We start from the raw sequence: 12,967 nt of genomic DNA on the forward strand, positions 1-12,967 counted from the left end.
GGGGTTGGATTTTGGGGCTCCCCAGAGGACGTGAGCGAGATTTCGGGGGGCGGGGGGGGTCCGGGCGATTTTGGGGCTCCCTACGACCTTCGGGGGGCCAAAACTAACCCAGGAGCCTTCAAATTGGGGGTTACCTCCATTTTTGGGGTGCCCCCCCCCCTCAATCATGGGTGCCCCCCCATTTCCCAGCCCGGGTCACCCCGACGCTGCCCCGGCAGAGCCGCCCGGTGCGGGAGGGGACGCGGGTGGCATCGGTGGAGACGGGGCTGGCGGCCGCCGCCGCCAAACTGGCCCAGCAGGTGGGGTTTGGGGGGGCTGGGGGGGGGTTTGGGGGGGCTGGGGGGGGGGTTTGGGGTGCGGGGGGGGGTTACAGGGGGGGTTTTGGGGTGGCGGGGGGCTGCTAAAAGGGGGTTTTGGGGGGGTTATGGGGGTGACTTGGGGTGTGGGGGGGTAGTTGGGGGGTTCAGGTGGCATTTAAGGGGTTCAGGGGGGAGTTGAGGGGTGCAGGGGGGGGGTTGGGGGGCATTTAAGGGGTTCAGGGGGGAGTTGAGGGGTGCAGGGGGGGGTTGGGGGGCATTTAAGGGGTTCAGGGGGGAGTTGAGGGGTGCAGGGGGGGTGTTGGGGGGCATTTAAGGGGTTCAGGGGGGAGTTGAGGGGTTCAGGAGGGGGTTGGGGGGACATTTAAGGGGTTCAGGGGGGAGTTGGGGGGTGCAGGGGGGGTGTTGGGGGCATTTAAGGGGTTCAGGGGGGAGTTGAGGGGTGCAGGGGGGGGTTGGGGGGCATTTAAGGGGTTCAGGGGGGAGTTGAGGGGTGCAGGGGGGGGTTGGGGGGCATTTAAGGGGTTCAGGGGGAGTTGAGGGGTTCAGGAGGGGGTTGGGGGGACATTTAAGGGGTTCAGGGGGGAGTTGAGGGGTGCGGGGGGGGTTGGGGGGCATTTAAGGGGTTTGGGGGGAGTTGAGGGGTGCGGGGGGTGTTGGGGGGCATTTAAGGGGTTCAGGGGGGAGTTGGGGGGCATTTGAGGGGTTCGGGGGTGTTTTGGGGGGCATTTAAGGGGTTCAGGGGACGTTGGGTTCAGGGGCATTTTTGGGGGGCATTTAAGTGGTTCAGGGGGGAGTTGAGGGGTGCAGTGAGGGGGTTTTGGGGGGCAGTTAAGGTTTTTGGGGTGCAGGTAAGGTTTTTGGGGTGCAGTGAGGGGGTTTTGGGGGGCTGTTAGGGGGTTTTGGGGTGCAGTTATGGGTTTTGGGGTGCAGTGAGGGGGTTTTGGGGTGCAGTTATGGGTTTTGGGGTGCAGGTAAGGTTTTTGGGGTGCAGTGAGGGCGTTTTGGGGGGCTGTTAGGGGGTTTTGGGGTGCAGGTATGGGTTTTGGGGTGCAGTGAGGGGCCTTTCTGGGGCTCCCGCAGGCCCCTCCCGGCGGGGGGGGTGGGGGGGGCCATTTTTGGGGCGCCCCCCCCCCCCCTTTGACCCCCCCTCCCCCCCCCAGGAGCACCGCAAGCTGCAGCGCCGGAAGGGCCCGGCCAAACGCCGCCCCCCCTCCCCCCCCTCCCCTGAGGAGGAGGAAGAGGAGGAGGAAGACGCCGCCGCCCCGGACCCCGACCCGGAGGGGGACCCCGAAATTGAGCTTGGGGGAGGGGAGGCGGAGGCGGAGGCCCCCCCGGACCCCCCGTACCCCCCGAGTTTGGCCGATCACGAGTACACGGCTCGGCCGGGGGGAGGGGGAGGGGGGGGCGCGGCCATTTTTGGGGTGGCCCAACCGGGTCGGGCCCCCACCCCCATGGCACCCGGAGTCTTCCTCACCCAACGCCGGCCCCCCCCGGCTTCGCCCGCCGCCGCCCAGGGTAAGTTGGTTTTGGGGGACCCCCCCCCCGTTCCCTGCGGGGGGAGGGGGCTGATGGGCACCCCCGGTTTTGCAGGAAAACGCCCCAAAAAGGGCCTGGCCACGGCCAAGCAGCGCCTGGGGCGGATCCTCAAGATCCACCGCAATGGGAAGCTGCTGCTCTGAGGGGGGGGCGGGGCCTGCCGCGGGACACGCCCACCAGGGGGGCGTGGCTGGCGGCAGGTCACACCCCTTCTGCGCCGTCCCCCCCCCCGCACTCGATGCAGAGGTGAAGTGTGGAGGGGGTGTGGCCGGGCGGGGCCACGCCCGCAAAGGGGCGTGGCTCGCGACAGGCCACGCCTCCTCGTGCTGGTGGGGCCCCGCCTGGCTTGCAGCCCCTAAGGGGGTGTGGCCTGCCGCGAGCCACGCCCCTCCCTCCACCCCCTGCGCTCACGGCAGGGCAGAGCTGAAGCAAGGAGGGGTGTGGCCAGGTAGGGCCACGCCCGCGGGGGGGCGTGGCTAGCGACAGGTCACACCCCCTCCCCTCCATCCCCTGCAAGCACTGCGGGGTAGGGCTGAAGCGTGGAGGGGGTGTGGCTCGAGTGGGCCCGCCCATGAGGGGGCGTGGGTCGCGACAGGCCACGCCCCCCGCAGGTGAAGCCCTGCCAGGCTTGTACTTGCTGTTGCGCTAAGGGGGTGTGGTCAGATGTGACCACGCCCACGGGAGGGGCGGGGCTCGCGGCAGGCCACGCCCCCAAGCGCGGGAGGCGCTCTGCCTGCAGCCCGTGTAGGGAAGAGCCGCTGCTCCGAAGGGGAGTGGCCTCGCAAGGCCACGCCCACCGCGGCGTGCCCACTAGGCCACGCCCCCCCAAAAGGGCGGAGCTACTGTCAGGTCCCGCCCACCACAGGGCACTGCTCACTGCTCCTTCCCATTGGCTGCCGCTGAGCCAGAGGGGGTGGGACTTTCTCTCCCATTGGACGCCGCCAAGAGAGGAGGCGATTGGAGGAGCCAGGCCCGCCCCCGGACTGGAGAAGGGGCGGTGCTTTCGCTGATTGGTCCCCACTGGATTTTTTTTTTTAACCCCTCCCCCACGTGTCTTCAGGTTGATTGATGGGGGGCGGGGCCGCTTCCCATTGGCTGCCCCCGGTTTTGTAGGCGTGTCCGGAGGCCGCGGCCCCGCCCCCTCTTTTGTATTTGTTAGAATAAAAAAAAAAGGAGGAAAAAAAATTAATTAAGAATTGCAAATTACAGCCGGCCCGGGCGGCGGGGGAGTCACGTGATCGCCCCCCCCTTTTGCGCGCGCTCCCGCCGAAGCCTCGCGAGATCTCGGAGACGGGCGGGCCCCGCGCGCCGCCGAGCTCTCGCGAGATCTCGCCCTCCCCTCTCCTCACCGGCGCTCTCGCGAGATCTCGCCCGCCTCCTCACGGGCGCTCTCGCGAGATCTCGCCCTCCCCTCAGCCGGCGCTCTCGCGAGAGCCGCGCGCGCGCCGCCGTTACCGCCGCTGAGGGAGCGGCCGCGCTGCCCCCCCGCCCTCCCCCCCCGTTTCCCCCGGTATTTCCCGGCGGGGCGGGCCCGGTCCTGTCCCCTCCTCCCTCCGCTCGCTTCTCGCGAGGCTTCGGGGCGAGAACGCCGTCCTCCGCCTCCTCGCGAGATCTCGCCCTTCAGCCCGCCGGTGAGTGCCGGTGCTCGAGGGGATGGCTGGGGGCCGGGGGGGGCCCGTTACCGGCCGGGGGGGAACACACCACCGGGGGTTTAGGGCCCTTCGTGGCGGGGCGAGCCCCGGCCGTTCCCCGTCCCCCCCCCCCCCTCCTCCCGGTACGAGGCGGGTCCGTGAGAGACCCCCTCCCCTCCCCCATTCTCCTCACGAACTCTCGCGAGATCCCCCATTCTCCCGCCCCTTTCCCTCAGCGCGCTCTCGCGAGACTTCACCACCTCCCCCCCCCCCCCGCCCCGCGCCGCTCGCTCTCCCATTGGCAGGGCGTCGGCCAAGCCCCGCCCCCTCTCCTCCCCCCGCCCCTCCCGCCGCTGTTCTCGCGGGACTCGCCGCTCTCGCGGGATCTCGGCGGGGCCGCGGCTCGGGGGTTCTGTGTAAGATGGCGGCGGCGGCGGCAGGAGGCGGCCGGGCCCGGTGCTGACACCCCCCCCCCCACCACCTTTCCTTCCACACACACACACCCCCCGCCTCCCCGTTCCTCCACCACCCCCCTTAGCAGGTACCGGTTGGGCGGCGCGGGAAGGGGGCGGCGGCGGTGTGGTTGGGGGGGGGGGGGCTCGGCCCAGCCACGGCTCCGGTCCCCTCAAGGGGGGGGGGGGAGGGGGGAAGGGCCGGCTCCGTCATGCGGGGCCCGCCCCTCCCCCTCCCGCCGCCCCCCCCTCCCCTCAGCGGCCTCCCGGCATTTAGGGGGGCCTCTTTCTCCTTCTTAAGGGCCCCCCCCCGCCTCGCGGCTTCCCCTGTTTTAGGGTCCCTTTCTCCGTGATTTAGGCCCCCCCTAATATTTTGGGGTTCTCTCTCCGTGATTTAGGGCCTTCTAATATTTTAGGAGCGCCCTTAATATTTTAGGGGTTCCTTCTCTGTCATTTAGGGCCTTCTAATACTTTAAAGGTTCCTCTCCGTGATTTGGGGCCCCCCCTAATATTTTAGGGGCTCCCCTCCATGATTTATGGTGCCTCTCGGTGTTTTAGCCCCCCCACCTCGGTGTTTTGGACCCCCCTGGTGTTTTGGGGTCCCCCCTCCATGATTTAGGGTCCCCCCTCCGGCCCTTCCCATTACTTAGGGCCCCCCCTCAGCGCTTTCCCGGCATTTAGGGGACCCCTTTACCGGGTGTCGTCCCTCCCCCCCCCCCAGCTTCCCCTAGTTTAGGGGCCCCCCCTGTGATTTAGGGGTCCCCTTTTCTCCACCTTAAGGGGACTTAGGTCCCCTCCCTTCCATAACTTAGGGCCCCCCCCTTTTTCAAGCGCTTAGGATTTAGGGATGCTCTTTGGGGGTTCTTGATATTTAGGGGAGCCCCCCCATCCCCTATAGTGATTTAGGGGTTCCTCTTTTATGCGTTACCAATATTTGGGGGCCCTCTTCTGTAATTTAGAGGCCCCCCATGATTTGGGGACTTAAGGCCTCTCGCTTCAGCTCCCCTTAATTTAGGGGTTCCCCTCTACTATTTAGGGGTCCCCCCCACCGTTTAGGGACACCCCCCTGCAATTTAGGGCCCCCCCCAATTTAGGACCCCCCCGTTATTACTTAGTGCCTCTTCTTTATCACATAGAGCCCCCCCACCATCACTTACCCCCCCCCCACAGGGCTCCCCATCATTTAACCAACCCCATAGGGGACCCCCAAAACCCCCCACGCCCCCCCCTCCCCCAAGACCTCACCCCACCCCCCAAATTTTGCCCCCTCCCCCCCCTTTCCAGAAGCACCCGGCTTCCCCCCCCCCCTCCCATCACCCCGTGGCGAGCGACCGGGACGGCGCCGGGCCGAGGATGGACTGGTTGTGATTCCCGGTAAGGGCCCCCCCCTTTTTATTCACTGGGGCCCCCCCAAATTTGGCCGGGGGGTCCCTAAAATTTGGGGGGGGGTGTTTGAAATCACCCCGCGGGTGGGGTGCGAAGGAATTGGGTGCTGTGGGGGGGGACGGACACACGGGTGTCTAATGTCACCCCGCTACCACCTTTTAGGAGGGGCTTTTCTGGCGCTTTTTAGGGGGGGGAGCACCCCAAAACACCCCTTTCCAAGGGAGGGGGCACCCCAAAACACCCCCGGGGGGGGGGGCAGCCGCGACGCCCCGGGGACGGCGGCCCCCCCTCTAATTTGATGCGTCACCGTCACCAAACCGGCCGTGCCGGCACCACGGGGAGGAGGGGGCAGAACCGGAGGGGGAGCCGGCGGCGAACCCCGTCACGGCGTGCTTAATTAGGTCACTAATTAGCTTCTCCTCGTTAGCTTCGCGGTGCTAATTACGGGGTGTTTTATTTTTTTTTGGGGGGGGGGGGGGAACGGCGACGGACGACACCCCCACGCCGCCGCGGGGTTTTGCACATTCATTGTTCAGCCAGCGGCCGCGACGTCATCGGCCGGCGCCGCGGCGCTTGCCGGGACGCCGAGTCCCGCCGAAACCACGCCGAGGAGGGGGGGGGGGGGAAACGCCGTCCCTGTCACCCGTGGGGCTGTCACCCGTGGGGGGGGAGGGGGACACGGGCGGTGGCAGCGTCACCCCCCCCATCTCCTTTTCGGTGTCGCCCCGCAGGCGGAGCGCGAGGACGAGCCCCCCCCCAAAATGAAAGTGGATCGGACGAAGCTGAAGAAAACCCCCACGGAGGCGGTGAGGGGGGGGTCGGGGCCACTCGTGGGGGGGTCAGGGACACTCGTGGGGGTCCCACGGAGGGGGGGGTGGGGACATGAAGTGACACGGGGCGTGTGTCCCCCCCCCCCCAGCCCGCCGACTGCCGGGCCCTCATCGAGAAGCTGAAGGCGTGCGGCGACGAGCAGCTGCTGGCCGAGCTGCAGCAGATCAAGACATGGAACATCGGGAAGGTAGGAGAGCGGGGGGCTCCCCAAAACGGCGGGGGACACCCCAAAATGTGAGGGGGGACCCCAAAATTCAAAAGGGGAGGGAGGGCGGGGGGGGGGGGGGATCGTCGGAGGTCGGCGCCAAGCAGGCGCGGTGACGCTTGGGGGGGGGGGGGGGGGCGAGCGCTTGTGGAGCGGCCCCTAAAATGGCGGGGGGCACCCCGGTTTCCACGCTGCACCCATAAAATGGTGGGGGGCACCCTACAGCACCCCTAAAATGGGGGGGGGGCACCAAGGTTTTCACAGACCGCCCCCCCATAATTTGTTGTTCCAGGGGGTGGTGGAACTCTGAAGCTCTCTGGAACCCTAAAATAGCGGGGGGCACCCCAATTTCCCTGTGGCCCCCCCACAAAATGGTGGGGAGACACCCCACAGCCCCCCCCAAAATGGCGGGGGGCACCCCACTTTCCTTTTTAGCCTTCGCGAAAGTGATGGAGGGGCACCCCGATTTCCCCAGAGCGCCCCCAAAATGGCGGAGGGGCACCCCGCTTTCCCCACAACCCCCCTAAAAAAGCCGGGGGGGGCACCCCACAGCACCTCAAAACAGCAAGGGGGGACCCCAATTTCCTCACAGCCCCCCTAAAATGGTGCCCCCCCAAAACACCAAGGGGGGACCCCAATTTCCCCACAGCCCCACCCCCCCAAAAATAGCACCTCAATTTTTCCACAGCCCCTTTACTGCTCTGGGGTTGATGTAACTCTGTTATGGAACCCCAAAACTGCGGGAGGGCACCCCAGTTTCCCCTCAGCCCCCCTAAAACAGCAGGGGGCACCCCCGTTCCCCCATAGCCCCCCAAAACAGGCTCCCCGATTTCTTTATAGCCCCCCCACTGCCCTGGGGCTGGCACGGCCCTGAAGCTCTCCGCTCGCAAAACTCCCGGGGGGGCACCCCAATTTCCCCACAGCCCCCCTAAAACAGCACGGGAGCACTCCCCAGCCCCCCCAAACAGCAAGGGGGACCCCGATTCCCCCATGGCCCCCCGAAAAGGGGCACCAATTTCTCCCCAGCCCCCTTAGCACCCTGGGGTTGATGTAGCTGTGTCGCAGAGGCCCGAAACTCGGGGGGGGCACCCCAATTTCCTCACAGCGCTCCTAAAACAGCGAGCGGACACCCCCTAGCCCCCCAAAACACCAAGGGCGCATCCCAATTCCCCCATAGCCCCCCAAAACAGACACCCCGATTTCTCTATAGCCCCCCCCCCGGCGCTGGCACCTGAAGCTTTCCACTCACAGAGCCCCAAAACTCCCGGGGGGCACCCCAGTTTCCCCACAACCCCCCTAAAACAGCACGGGGGCACCCCCTAGCCCCCCAAAACATCAGGGGGGACCCCAATTCTGCCATAGCCCCCCCCAAAAGGGGTATCCCGGTTTCCCCGCTGCCCTGGGGCTGATGTGGCTCTGAACCCCTTCTATCATGGAGGCCCAAAACTCGGGGGGACACCCCCCCATTTCCCCACAGCCCCCCGAAAACAGCACAGAGCCGCCCCCCACCCCCCCAAAACAGCAAGGGGGCACCCCAATTCCCCTCTAGCCCCCCCAAAATACCGGGTGGGGGTGGGCAGGACCCCATTTCCCTGCCTTGAATTGGGAACGGAGCCCGAGCCGCTGCACGTAGGGGGTCGAAACGGGGCGGGGGGGCTCCTACTGCTCCCCGACGGCCCCCCCAAAACCCGCCTGCGCGTTCCCTCAGTGCGAGCTGTACCACTGGGTGGATCTCTTGGATCGTTTCGACGGGATCCTGGCGGAAGCGGGCCGGCCGGTGGAAAACATGTCCTGGATGTTGGCGTGCGACCGGCCGGAAGGAGAGCAGCTGAAAGCCCTGCTGCTGGCCCTCCTCAACTTCACCGCCCTCCTCATCGAGTACAGCTTCTCCCGTCACCTCTACAGCTCCATCGAGGTGGGAAAACGCCCGGAAAAACAGCGAAAAAAAAAGAGATTTGGGGGTGTTGGTTGTGAGGTAACGGGGGTTTGTGTTTTTTTTGGGGGGGCGCAGCACCTGACGACGCTGCTGGCGTCCTCGGACATGCAAGTGGTGCTGGCGGTGCTGAACCTCCTCTACGTCTTCAGCAAACGCTCCAACTACATCACGCGCCTGGGCTCCGACAAGCGCAGCCCCCTCCTCTCCCGCCTCCAGCACCTGGCTGAGGTGAGGCGGGGGGGGGGGTCTCCCCGTACCCCCCTTTTTTTGGTTTGAGTTGGGTTTTGGGGGGGTCGTCCTCTCCCCGCCACGTTTGCGGTGACGTTTTTTGTGGGTTTACGCAGAGTTGGGGCGGAAAGGAGAACGGGTTTGGGTTGGCCGAGTGCTGCCGGGATCTCCACATGCTGGTGAGCTTTGAGTTTGGGGTGGCCTGGGGTGTCCCCCCCCCCCCCAAAATTGTTTCGTTGCTTTTTGTCACGTCCCGAGGGTCCCCCGAAACCGTCCTGTGTCACTACGTCATGTTTTGGGGTTCCCCGATGCTGTTCTGTGTGTTTGTTGTGCGCTGACGTCCCCCAATGTCATCTTGGGGTCCCCCAGTACTGTCCCCCGTCCCCTTGGGGTGCTCCGGGGTCCCCCAACATTGTCCTCTCTTCTTTGGTCATATCCAGGGGTCCCCAAAACCATCCCCCGTCCCCCCCATCACGTCCCAGGGTCCCCCGATGTCACCCTGCGTCCCCCCCCATCGCGGTCTGGGATCCCCAACGCCGTCCTGGGGTCTGGTGTCCCTTCAGGGTGTCCTGGGGTCCCCCCACGCTGTCCTGTGGTCACATCCTGGGGTCCCCAAAACTGTCCTGGGGTCCCCAAAACTGATCTGTGTCCCCCTGTCACGTCCTGGGGTCCCCCAGGGCTCTTCTGTGTGTTTTCGTCGTGTCCTGGGGTCCCCCAAGGCCATCCTGGGGTCCCCCAATACGGTCCCGTGTTCCCTCGGGGTGTTACGGGGTCCCCTGACACTGTCCTGTCCCCCCCCGTCACGTCCCGGGGTCCCCAACACTGTCCTGTGTCCCCTTGTCATGTCCTGGGGTCCCCCAGTTCCCTTCTGTCACCTCAAACCCGACCCTGTCACCCCTGTCGTGTCCCCAAACCCGACCCTGTCACCCCTGCTGTGTCCTGGTGTCCCCAAACCCGATCCTGTCACCCCTGTCATGTCCCCAAACCCGATCCTGTCACCCCTGCTGTGTCCTGGTGTCCCCAAACCCGATCCTGTCACCCCTGTTATGTCCCCAAACCCGACCCTGTCACCCCTGCTGTGTCCTGGTGTCCCCAAACCCGATCCTGTCACCCCTCCTGTGTCCCCAAACCCGATCCTGTCACCCCTCCTGTGTCCTGGTGTCCCCAAACCTGATCCTGTCACCCCTGTTGTGTCCCCAAACCCGACCCTGTCACCCCTCCTGTGTCCTGGTGTCCCCAAACCCGATCCTGTCACCCCTGTTGTGTCCCCAAACCCGACCCTGTCACCCCTCCTGTGTCCTGGTGTCCCCAAACCCGATCCTGTCACCCCTGCTGTGTCCTGGTGTCCCCAGACCCGACCCTGTCACCCTTCCTGTGTCCTGGTGTCCCCAAACCCGATCCTGTCACCCCTGCTGTGTCCTGGTGTCCCCAGACCCGACCCTGTCACCCTTCCTGTGTCCTGGTGTCCCCAAACCCGATCCTGTCACCTCTGTCGTGTCCCCAAACCCGATCCTGTCACCACTTCTGTGTCCTGGTGTCCCCAAACCCAATCCTGTCACCCCTCCTGTGTCCCCAAACCCGATCGTGTCACCCCTCCTGTGTCCTGGTGTCCCCAAACCCAATCCTGTCACCCCTCCTGTGTCCCCAAACCCGATCCTGTCACCCCTCCTGTGTCCCCAAACCCGACCCTGTCACCCCTCCTGTGTCCTGGTGTCCCCAGACCCGACCCTGTCACCCCTCCTGTGTCCTGGTGTCCGCAAACCCGATCCTGTCACCCCTGCTGTGTCCTGGTGTCCCCAGACCCGACCCTGTCACCCTTCCTGTGTCCTGGTGTCCCCCAACCCGATCCTGTCACCCCTGCTGTGTCCTGGTGTCCCCAGACCCGACCCTGTCACCCTTCCTGTGTCCTGGTGTCCCCCAACCCGATCCTGTCACCCCTGCTGTGTCCCCAAACCCGATCCTGTCACCCCTCCTGTGCCCCCAAACCCGATCCTGTCACCCCTCCTGTGTCCCCAAACCTGATCCTGTCACCCCTCCTGTGTCCTGGTGTCCCCAGACCCCACCCTGTCACCCTTCCCGTGTCCCCTTGCCCCCAGCCCGGCCACCCAGGGGAGGGGACACCCCTGTCCCCTCCCCGCTCACCCCCGTCTCCCCCCACCCGCCGCAGAAGTACCCCCCCAGCGCCACCACCCTCCACTTCGAGTTCTACGCCGAGCCGGGCGTCGAGGTGAAGGTGGACAAGCGGGTGAGTGACGGGGGACGTTTGGGGACACGGGGGACGTTTGGGGACACGGGGGGGAGCCCCCAAAACACCGGGGGCCCCCCTAACCCCCCCCGAACCCCCCCCCAGGCCACCAGCACCACCCTACACTACATCCACATCGAGCAGCTGGACAAGGTGAGCGTTGCAGGGGAGCGGCGTGGATTTGGGGGGGTCCTGCCTCAAAAGGGGGGGCCCTGCCTCAAAAGGGGGGGGCCCCCCACCCTCTGCACCCCCATTTTTCTCTGTGCACCCCCATTTTCTCTACGTTCCCCCCCATAAAGATTTCGGAGAGCCCCTCGGAGATCATGGAGTCCCTCACCAAGATGTACAGCATCCCCAAAGACAAGCAGGCGAGTGGGGCGAAAACGGGGGGCACCCGGGCATTTTGGGGGGCACAGACGGATACGAGGGGGGGGTGACGCGCTACGGCGACCCCCCCAAATCCTCCCTGACCCCCCCAAATCCTTCTGCCCCCCCCCCAACAGATGCTTCTCTTCACCCACATCCGCCTGGCCCACGGCTTCTCCAACCACAAGAAGCGACTGCAAGCGGTGCAAGCCCGGCTCCACGCCATCTCCATCCTGGGTAAGGCCGGTTAATTAGCGTTAATTAAGAGGAGGGTTTTTTATTAATTGGGGGGGGGGATCTGAGGGGCTTTTTTTGGGGTGACCCCCGTTTTTTTTTTTTCTCCCCGCAGTGTATTCCAACGCCTTGCAGGAGTCGGCCAACAGCATCCTCTACAACGGCCTCATCGAGGAGCTGGTGGACGTCCTCCAAATCACCGACAAGCAGCTAATGGTGAGCACCCCCTCCCAATTAACCCCCCCAAAAACGCACCCCGCATCACCCCAGAACCCCCCCCCTCCCCCTTCCCAGGACATCAAAGCAGCTTCGTTACGGACCCTCACCTCCATCGTCCACCTGGAGCGAACCCCAAAACTCAGCAGCATCATCGATTGCACCGGCACCGCTTCCTATCACGGTTTTCTGCCCGTTTTAGTCCGCAATTGCATCCAAGCCATGATCGGTGGGTTGAGAAACACCTCAAAGGGGGGGTCCCCCGTATTTTTGGGGGGGTTTAACCCACCCTAACACCCTCCTGCCCCCCCCCCCAGACCCCTCCATGGAGCCCTATCCCCACCAGTTCGCCACCGCCCTCTTCTCCTTCCTCTACCACTTGGCCAGCTACGACGCCGGCGGCGAGGCTCTGGTCTCCTGCGGCATGATGGAAGCTCTCCTAAAAGTAAGCCCCGTGCCGGGCGGATAGGGGGGAATCCCTCAATATTTTGGGGATCCCCCCTTTTTCATCCCCTTTTTTTTTTTTTCTATTAAATCCCCAAAAAGGTGATCAAGTTTTTGGGGGACGAACAGGACCAGATCACCTTCGTCACCCGAGCCGTGCGGGTGGTGGATCTCATCACCAACCTGGACATGGCCGCCTTCCAGTCCCACAGCGGCCTCTCCATCTTCATCTACCGCCTGGAGGTAACCCCCCCCCCCTTTTCTTTCCCCTCCGATTTTGGGGGCCCCTCGAGGTGTTTTTTTTTTTGGGGTGCTGAGGGTTTTCTCCCCCCCCCCCCAGCACGAGGTGGATCTGTGCCGCCGCGAGTGTCCCTTCGTCATCAAGCCCAAGGTGCAGCGTCCCCCCGCCGCCGCCCTCCCCGAGGGCGAGGAGATGGAGACGGACATGGAGGGTGAGAAGGACGCAAAAAAAAGGGGGGTGGCGTCACCCCCGATGTCACGCGTCACCCCCGATGTCACTTGTCACCCCTCCCACGTCACCCTCTCGCCCCCCCCGCAGTGACGGACGTGGCCATGGAGAGCAGTCCCGGTCCCTCGGCCGAAAGCCGGCAAGAGCCGCCGCCGCCGCCGCCCGCCGCGCCCAGCACCAGCGCCGCCGCCTCCCCGCGCGGCGGTAGGTGCCGCCGCCGTTGGGGACATCGGGGACAACCGCGGTGGCGGGGGTGGGCTCACACCTACGTCCCCCCCCCCCCTCCTTTTAGGAGTCCAGTGCATCCCCCAACGCGCCGCTTTGCTCAAATCCATGCTGAATTTCCTCAAAAAAGCCATCCAAGATCCCGCTTTTTCCGACGGGATCCGCCATGGTGAGTGTCCCGTGAGGGGGGGGGGTTTTGGGGGGGGTGTAGCACCTCCCTCACCTCATTTTTTTTCTTAATTA

General features: G+C 65.3%; 2 protein-coding genes across 3 annotated transcripts in view; both read left to right on the forward strand.

Annotated features, from left to right (window-relative positions):
• The window catches only part of PHF8 (PHD finger protein 8), a 28,803-nt gene extending 25,758 nt beyond the window's left edge, over positions 1-3,045 (forward strand). For both annotated transcript variants that reach the window (XM_075134769.1, XM_075134770.1), the window contains 3 exons: positions 190-299; positions 1,481-1,835; positions 1,911-3,045. In XM_075134769.1, coding sequence (XP_074990870.1) covers positions 190-299; positions 1,481-1,835; positions 1,911-1,999 — 554 coding nt within the window. In that variant the 3' untranslated portion in view covers positions 2,000-3,045. The remainder of the gene's footprint in view (positions 1-189; positions 300-1,480; positions 1,836-1,910) is intronic.
• Positions 3,046-3,876: 831 nt separating this feature from the next.
• Positions 3,877-12,967, forward strand: part of HUWE1 (HECT, UBA and WWE domain containing E3 ubiquitin protein ligase 1) — a 73,411-nt gene continuing 64,320 nt past the window's right edge. The window contains 17 exon segments of the mRNA XM_075134866.1: positions 3,877-4,028; positions 5,224-5,313; positions 6,057-6,131; positions 6,245-6,343; positions 8,070-8,276; positions 8,373-8,525; positions 8,642-8,704; positions 10,693-10,770; positions 10,876-10,923; positions 11,070-11,138; positions 11,274-11,373; positions 11,486-11,586; positions 11,665-11,815; positions 11,904-12,031; positions 12,133-12,273; positions 12,371-12,482; positions 12,792-12,893. Coding sequence (XP_074990967.1) covers positions 6,087-6,131; positions 6,245-6,343; positions 8,070-8,276; positions 8,373-8,525; positions 8,642-8,704; positions 10,693-10,770; positions 10,876-10,923; positions 11,070-11,138; positions 11,274-11,373; positions 11,486-11,586; positions 11,665-11,815; positions 11,904-12,031; positions 12,133-12,273; positions 12,371-12,482; positions 12,792-12,893 — 1,597 coding nt within the window. The 5' untranslated portion in view covers positions 3,877-4,028; positions 5,224-5,313; positions 6,057-6,086.

The sequence above is a fragment of the Calonectris borealis genome, chromosome 34, assembly GCF_964195595.1.
Source record: "Calonectris borealis chromosome 34, bCalBor7.hap1.2, whole genome shotgun sequence".
Taxonomy (NCBI): Eukaryota; Metazoa; Chordata; class Aves; order Procellariiformes; family Procellariidae; genus Calonectris; species Calonectris borealis.